The sequence below is a fragment of the Nanorana parkeri genome, unplaced genomic scaffold, assembly GCF_000935625.1.
Source record: "Nanorana parkeri isolate BGI_ZX_2015 unplaced genomic scaffold, ASM93562v1 scaffold162, whole genome shotgun sequence".
Classification (NCBI taxonomy): domain Eukaryota; kingdom Metazoa; phylum Chordata; class Amphibia; order Anura; family Dicroglossidae; genus Nanorana; species Nanorana parkeri.
Window position 1 is genome coordinate 233,638 of NW_017306430.1, and position 8,941 is coordinate 242,578.

Sequence of the window (8,941 nt, forward strand, 5' to 3'; positions counted from 1 at the left end):
CAGATTATTATGACCACCTGACGTTTCTAGGCAAATTAGCTATAATTTTGCGCTGAAGTTGCTAGAGGGCCAGACCATTATAAATAGGGAAGCATGTTGTTTACCACGACAGTAGAAGTGATTTTTTTTTCTGAAGATACGGGTAAACAACGCGACTTAACAGCCTTTGAACGTGGGAGGATTGTTGGCGCTCGGAGCCATGGAGTGAGTATCAGCAAAACAGCAGAATTCGTTAAATGTTCAAGAGCAGCTGTTGTTAAAGTGTTTAAAGACTGGACTGTCAGCCGAAAATCTGGGTCTGAACGTGCGAATTGTGGCCGTCAGCGACTAGTCAATGTTAGGGCAGAACGGAGAGTGGCAAGACTGGTACAAGACAACAGAAGGGCAACAGTGCAGTGTCAGATTCCTTGCATCACCTTTCAACATCTCGTGGAGTCACGAGGCGGCCCAACAAAGTCATCTCGTGGAGTCATCTCATGGCCCAACGAAGTACTGATGGGGTGGTCATAATAATCTGGCCACTCAGTGTATACTTCTCTGGTGCTATAACAACACCAATCTGTTGCACTCAGTCCTCCTTTCTATTTTTGCTTCTGAAAGTAGAAGCATACCTTTATACATGATGACATCACTGACCCCACCCAATGCGTTTCAACAATCCTGGACTTCTTGAGGAGCGGTATCAGTGGCATCACTCTTGCACCTTTATATACACATTGCAGAAAAAGAATCCACCCCCTCCCATATAGCTACAAAAAAACTTTTACCCTCTAACATACAACTACCAGACACTGTGCATCTTAAAGGAGAACTATGACATGAGTGATTTCCACTCACGTCATAGTTCTAAGCCGACCTGTGACAATGAGACTGTCACAGGTCGGCTCAGTAGATCGGGAGGTGAGGGAAAACATACCGGGTTCCCTCACCTCTCAATCCTGTCACGGCTCTCTGCCGTGACAGGGGGAGGGGCTGGATTCCCCTCTCCCCGCTCCGATCTGCCAGCGCTGACTGGCGGAACGGACGGTGGAGGGGGTGGGTACAGCTGGCTCTGCCTCTAGATAGGCAGAGCCAGCTGTCACTCACGCAGCTGGGCGGATCCCGTCATCTAAGTCGGGATCCGCTCCAGGTGCGGCGTCTCAGTATACCTCAGTAAGCTATACTGAGCTTAGGGTGACGGGAGGACGCTAATTTGTGTCCTCCCGTTACCCCAAGGAGAACTATGGGGAAAAACACTGACCCCATAGTTCTCCTTTAATTATATGGTAAGATACCTTATTTATAAAATTGGCAGCAGTATACCCATACAGTTTTTTATTAAACAACCCCATTTAGCCATTAGCTATCAGTACACCAAACATTCAATGCTAAATGCTAAACTGAATAAAATTATGTAAATGCTAAACTGCATAACAGCACTATGCCCAATAAAATCATCATCACATTGATCATATCAGCATATCTGTAAAAAAGAAGTCAAGGCAACTGGACTTGCTGTATCTTTCTTGAAGGCGTTTCACTGGTCATCCAACCAGCTTTCTCAATTCACAATGACTTGTACAAAAATTATTTGGGTATAAATATGGTGAATGTTGCTCCAATCCACATAATCTGTTAGTCACAACCAGGTTTAGATTGCATTTGTATAATTGGAGTCTAGGAGGTGTTATTAACCTGCTCGGAGAGAGGTGTTAAAACAGCATTGTATGTGGCAGATAATAGGTGTCTTTACATAAATGGCCTCTTTCACACCTCTTTTAAACCAGTCCTCCTCCCTGTCTATGATGTGTACTTGACTGTCTTCAAAGGAGTGACCTTTTTCCTTTAGATGTAGGTATACTGCCGAATCCTGACCAGAGGGTTTTGCTCTTCTATGCTGTTCCATACGCTGGGGTAGCTGCTGTTTTGTTTCACCGACGTCTTCAAGAATAATACAGCAAGTCCAGTTGCCTTGACTTATTTTTTACAGATATACCATGTCCAGGATGAATGAGAACCTTCACAGACATATCAGCATAGTTCCTAACTTTCTGAGATGAGAAAGAGGGACACCTTCCAGCACAATGTATTTTGGCAATAGATAGCCTCTTTCAATGCCCCCAATTATGTGCACAATTAAGAATTTATGTGCCAAAAAATAAATGGTTAAATCCAGATTGTTTTTCACTGTTACTTTTCCTTTATACTGGCTTTTTGGAATAGAAAACAAAATAAACCAGAGTTAAGATATAAGTAAATAGCATATCTAAATCAGAAAATATAGTTGTATTCTAGCAAAACTGATGTTTACCTCTTCTAGTACACAACATACAGTATATAGCTGCATTCATGTACATACATGCATTATTGTATTACTGCATAATCACTCTGGTGATTTTTTTACATTTAGCATTGTGTACCTTTACTATTATTTGTATGCACCCTGGTATGTTGTGCACCTGCTTAGTTTTAGCTGTGTGTGTGTATATATATATATATATAAAAATATATATATATATATATATATACAAAAAAGTATTTTGTTCATTGCTTCTTAGTTCTTTATTCCACAGGTCATTGACATGCAACGTATGGTTGATATCCTTCCATGTCCTATGTCATATCCTTTGTGGTTTACAAAGTTTGATTACTTGGGCAAAGAAGCAAATGTAATCACTTTTTTTTAATAGTATGATGCATTTCAAAAGAGTAATGGTACACAATAAGAAAATATATTGCCTAAATTGTTGCAATAGCCTATTAAATATTGCAGTATGGGTATTACTAAAAGCTTGTATTGAGCAATGCACATTAAAGCATTGGCTTATGTTTTAGCAGCGTGTTGTTCCACATTAAATAGATTAAACGGTAGAAAATTAATATATATATCAAGCTGTAATATTTTGTAATGTTTTCCTTATTTCCTGGATGATGGTTAGTTACCTTTCTGATCTGAGCACAGTTTAAAATATTTACATTAGTTTTTGCATACATCATTAGTGATTGCTCTGTTCACATTCCCTATTTCCAATTCATAATGAAGATTTGTCTTGACCCCTTTATTCCTTATTGTTTATGTGCAGTGGCTCTTGTGAAAGTGAGATTCCTAAAAGGAACTGCTGTCAGTCAAGCCAGGCTGGGCAGGTGGCATGTAAGCAAGGTTCACCATGGGACTACAGGAACAGTCCAGGATAGCTTGATGAATCCCCCATGTCCTTGATGTCCTGAGCTCAAAGGAAATGGTTTGAATGACACTGGGCAGAGGAGTGGCACAGGACCATTGGGGAATACGCATGAGACAGCGGTGGAGTCTGGAAAGGGCTAAAACGTTTTTTATTGGGAGGAATTTTATTTTAAAAAATAATGATGAAGTTAGGCTTTCAAAAGACGTAACAATAGATTTTTGTATCCTTTTTTATCTTACCTCCTACTACCTACCTACCTACCTGCTTATCTCACTGTCTAAATGTCCAGAAAAACTCTTTGTTGTTAATTTTTCAATTTGTTATTTGTCTGTGTAACCAAAAATGTATCAATTCTTCAAGTACTCTGTTTTATGTGCTACAAAATGTTTTTGTCTGATGCCCTTTTATTTTTCTCTCTTTTCATTTTATAATTTGAGCTTTGCACAAAGGTGAGCATTTATTAATGCAGTGTTGTCCTTAGGTTGATTTGCTCTGTATTTTTGTTTGCCCCTTTTATTGTGTCAGTATTACACAAAATCTGATTTATTTATTTTTTGGCTTGAGCTTTGTATTGGTATAATCGCACTGTGTATATTCTTTTGATACTACAGCAAAGAGAATGTTCTCTTAATTTAGTAAATACATGAAGATATGTTAACTTTGAGTAGCCAATTCTGTGTAAAGAAAGAAAAAAGCAGCATTTTCTTGCTTGCAAGTGATTGGAGTAAACACAGCTTTAGCTTATTCACTAAGAGTAAACATTTGTTCTGCAAAGCTAGCATAAACGTTCTTAAGTGAACATTCACTTTTCTAAATGAACAGTCTCTTTTCCTTTAATGGAACACCCCATTTTGTATAGTATACACATTTTGACTAAAGAAGCTTGTTTGGTCTATTTCAGTAAAGTTTAACGCAAATTAAATCCAATTTTGAAAGACAACGATATGCCTTGGTTGAATATTAATTTAGATAAAGTTGTTTTGATTTACTAAAGTAGTAGAAGATATTGTATTAGTTCATTAAATAAGGTACAACTGTGTTCACATCCAAACATATGCAAGTGAAAAGGGAAAAAAAAAGATTTTGGCTTGCACATAATTGAATTATATAAAATGAATACAGCCTCCTATTCAGTAAGCTAAGCAAACAATAACTTTGAAAAGTGAACATGGTCTATTACTTTAGGAAGTCTAAAGCAGATAGCATCTGACATGGTCCAAACATATGGTGGAAACTGAATTGATTAACTTCATAAGTTATTTTGATTGTATTGTTCATATCTCTGAATCTTAACAACTGTAGCCAAAAAGGTTACACATAGTACATAATTCCCAAAATTGCAAATGTTTAGTAAACTTAAAGTGTTTAGCCTATGAGAGACTATGTAGATAACTCTGGTGTTGGTTTTTTGTTGGGGGGGGGGGAAATGAGTGACTGGAAAATGCTTTCCAATATGTCTGCTACAAGTTTCTTGTGAAATAAGCTTGTCTACGGGTGTCAGAAAAGTTATGGCCAGAGCAGATGGCTGTCATCTAATGACTATGGGCACTTTAAGGAGGGCAGGCTCAAATGGCGTTGGCAGTGGTAAACCCTGCATGAGACAGGGACACCCTGGAGGTTTGTCCTGCACACTTATTCAGCTAGGCAGCAAACAAAAACTAAGTCATCAATCCTGGAATCCTTTACCATGTGTACAGCAGGTGAGGGACCTAGGTGACACATCGTCCACAATCCTGTCAGCCAGTGCCTCACAGCACCTTTACAGAAATCAGGAATATTAAATTAAAGCATATCTACACTGTGAGGAATATATGGGCTGCCATTGCCACCCCTTTTGGAAAAAACTAGTGTATGGATATCTCTGGTTCAAATACTTTCTTAGTCAGTGATTCATAGCTTATGTTTCCTTTAATCATATATGATGAGTTAATTATGTGTTAGATATTGATTTAAAAGTTTAACTAATTGGCTTAAGTACACCAAATTAGCAGTGCTTATGGTTAGTTTACATCACTTACTACTTTAAAAACCTTAAAACCAACATTATAATGTATACAGGATAATTTTTTCATGTTGAAGTAAAGAAAAATGTACAGGTTAGGTTCCCACAGACCTGAGCTGATGTTAAGAAGATCCAAGCAATCCTTTTCTAGCATAATAATTACAAAATCATGCATGTTTGTGTCTGTCAATTATGTGAGCAGACAGCCTGGTCTGATCTTAGGGGAACAATAGCAATCATCCAGGAAAATCTAGCTGGCCTATCAATGCCTCCAACCAATATGATCAAAAGGCAATTATTTATTGTCTGTGAACAAAACATTTGTTTTCCATTCAGATACTCAGTGACATAGAACAAGAAGCAATTTACAGGAATGCATGCTTTCAAAGAAGCAATTCTTTTTCACTGAGCCAAAAACGAGAAAAGAAGGGACACATGTTACTGAAGGCTTGGAGCTGCAATGCTTTACCAGAACAGAAGGTAAAGTATGATATGTGCCTAAATTATGGCTAACAAAAAATAGTTTGATGTGTATATATTAATGCAATTTGTTGATATAATATATAATACAAGAACAATGATTAGAGTCGTGTCTTTGAAAAATTGTTTGCATCACTATTATTTACAAACCATTAGCATCCAATTTGTTCTAAAGAAATTATCTAATATTAGAAAAAAGATTTTATTCTGCAAAAAGTAGCATCGCGGAGCTTAACTGCTACTATTAGTTTGCAAAAAGTTAATTCTGACTCCAACCATTTTATTAGTGATTTATCCCATGCTGAGACCTCTATGTCTGGCCTGTATAAGCAGATACAATCACCACGGACAGCCTTTATCAGATAGCTGAACTCATCAAATACCTTTTCATCCACGAAGATCTTTATTGAATGCAGCAGGTTACTGCAGACAACAGGATGCAAAAGATGATTGAACAGATGGCATTTGCAGGTCAAAACATGCTAATGTTTCCCTCAATGCAAGCATATTATCATGTGGCCATGAGACAAGCAGCCATTTTGATGCCATAAATACAATGCGAGAAGAAAGGGGAAATACATCATAAAATAGGAGGGAACACAGAAAAAGATGTGCAATAAGTGCAATAACCAAAATGACCACAAGATGGCAGTACATTAACCAGCTATACTGATAATATGCTGGTAATGCTTAAGGAAATTAACTATAGAAATTTTTAACTCACAGTAAAATGGATATTAACCATAACTATGCATTGTATCATATTTTCATACAATAGATCTAGCAGCACAAAGTTCCTTGTTCAGGACAAGCTTTCAGGAGATCCACTTCCTTCTTCTGGTCTAAGCAGTACTGATACAAAGAGGTTTGGTAACAAAATACTTGCAGGGTATGCAAACTTCTCTGTTTCAGTAGTGACTGGTCCGGAAGAAAGGAATGGCTGTTCCAGAAACGTATTATGAAGAATGCAATTTTAATGCAAATAAGAAAATCTTTAAATCAATTTAAAGCCTGTTAAACCCTTGGTCTAGGCTGTACAGGGCCACCCCATGTAGGAATGTGAAAAACAAAATGATGTACATACCTTTAATGCATCATTATGAGATTAAGTCTATCTGACCAATTCTATCATTTTATTCTATGACCTTTTTTTACACTAATGTTGATAGCCCCGTAATGAGCAAGCAAAGAGTCTCATAAGAATTACAATAAAAAACTTAAAGAACAAACTGAATAAAAATGGGGAAAAAAGTTTTACCCTTTTCTTTTTTTTTTCTTCTTGATTTCTTGGTTATTATACCCCTTCCCTGCTGCATTCTCTTTATACAATCTGGTGGAATTTACTCTTTAGTATGGATATTATATTGTTTTACTCCCCTTACCTCACCCTTTCTTTGTCAGTCCCTCATATTTTAATGTTTTGTACTTATTTACTGTACTTACTTTACACTCTGCTTTTGCTGGATTGCCTTAGGGCTCTATACATTTGGAAAGCAGGAATGGGGTTTAGGGGACTGTTGATTTTGCGGATATGTTGTGTTATTTTCTATTTGTAACTGTATTTTGTAAAATTCTGTCTTTTTTATCTTTGAAATCTTAATAAAAACATTGAAAGTTAAAAATGGGAAAAAAGGGCTTAGGGAAATGGAAATAATAGCTTAGGGGAGAAGGGGAAAAAGGAATAAATTAAGGCTGACTAGGGTAACCTACAAGCAGTGCCGTCCGTCCGTTTTTTTACTACGGGCGGACGGCAAGAGGTTAAGGGGTAAAATGGGAACATATTTTATTTTAAAATAACTTTTCTTTTTCTTGTCAGGTTGCTTTAACTGACATCATATGCAAATCGAAGCTCATTACCTTTACCTATAGTACCACTGTTACTTTGTATGTTTCTAGCCAGGCCCATTTTTTGACAGCGGCTTCTGGAATAACTGCTGTATTTACACATATTTTGGCTATCATTTTGACACCTTGGAATTACCAGCAAATGCAAGGAGGGGAGCAGAAGTAGGACAGAAGGGCAGGGCAAACTATACATGACCTGTGTATTTCAATAAAGTTTTTAATTGCGTGTGTAGAATGCCCAAGATCCACACTGGTTAATGTTCTGAGATTAAAAAATCTGTATTAAAAATATAGAATTAGCTTCATATAAACAACGTATACATATGCTTGATGCCATTTTTCATTTTTAATAGGTTTTGCCTGCATTATGCTCATTTGAGCACCCAGCAAGAAAATCAGAGAAAGGAAATGCAAAAGACTTTCTACTGTCAAATTCACTTAATGCCGTCACCTATCCCCTTGGTTTAGAATCAATTGTTAAGAATCATATGACAAATAACCAAAAAGTAAATGGGTATGATTTAAGTGGAGGACTGGACTGGATCATTCATACCACAATCCCACGCATTGTCATTATTCCCACATCGGAAAGTAGCATTTCTGAGGTTCCAGAGCCGGCGGACAATGACTTAGATGAAAAGTATGAAAAAGATTTGGACGACGATGACTTCTTCAACTTCAATATTGACACTAGTCTACTGGATTTTGAAGGACTTTCTTCTAATGCAGACCTTTATGAAGTAGTTGAAAAGTTTTTGTCATAGTGAAAGTAGAAAACGCGTTGTGATCCTGACATTTTCAGCTGCCATAAATAGCTCATATGCAATAGAAAAAGCACAGTGTTATATTTTTTATGTTTGGCAAGGATATACCAAGGTAAGAATGGGGGAAGGACTTGTGCTGTTGTAGTTTAAAATGGCTACTGATAATCCCAGTCATGGAATTAAGTTCAGCAGTCCTGAGTCAAACTAATGTTTACTGTGGAAAAGCACAACTAAGGGATAAAGCTACAGTAGCATATTCAGCAGAACTCTGCTTCTAACACAGTCGCTGACTTGTTCTTTAAGCCTTACAGTCATTAGGAGTAAAGAAAGCACTGATGAGATCCATGAAAAGACTTAAACTTAATTTTTAGGAAGGTAGTGTCAGTGGGATTGATGGCATTTCAAGGCTGGTTTAACCTGTACAGAATTAAGTTGATAAGACTTTACTTTGATACACATGTAATTTTTGTGTTTGCTTGGACACACAGTGATAGCTGACATACTAAATATGTTTCAGTAATAGATGATATATATAAAACTTGAAGTAAACCAGTGATGTACTGTATGTACTTTGGAAAAGCTAGCATTTTTAAAGTGTACTTCCACTTTTGCAATCAAATTTGAGAAAGTCCCACTATATGTATGTTATATGTTCCTGTTCACACAGCATACCTAAAAACACATTT

General features: G+C 37.0%; 1 protein-coding gene across 1 annotated transcript in view; it reads left to right on the forward strand.

The window, feature by feature from the left end:
- Positions 1-8,347, forward strand: part of LOC108785432 (melanopsin-B-like) — a 43,063-nt gene extending 34,716 nt beyond the window's left edge. The window contains exons 10-11 of the mRNA XM_018554495.1: positions 5,503-5,646; positions 7,845-8,347. Of these exons, the coding sequence (XP_018409997.1) occupies positions 5,503-5,646; positions 7,845-8,255 (555 nt within the window). The 3' untranslated portion in view covers positions 8,256-8,347. The remainder of the gene's footprint in view (positions 1-5,502; positions 5,647-7,844) is intronic.
- The last annotated feature ends 594 nt before the right edge of the window (positions 8,348-8,941 follow it).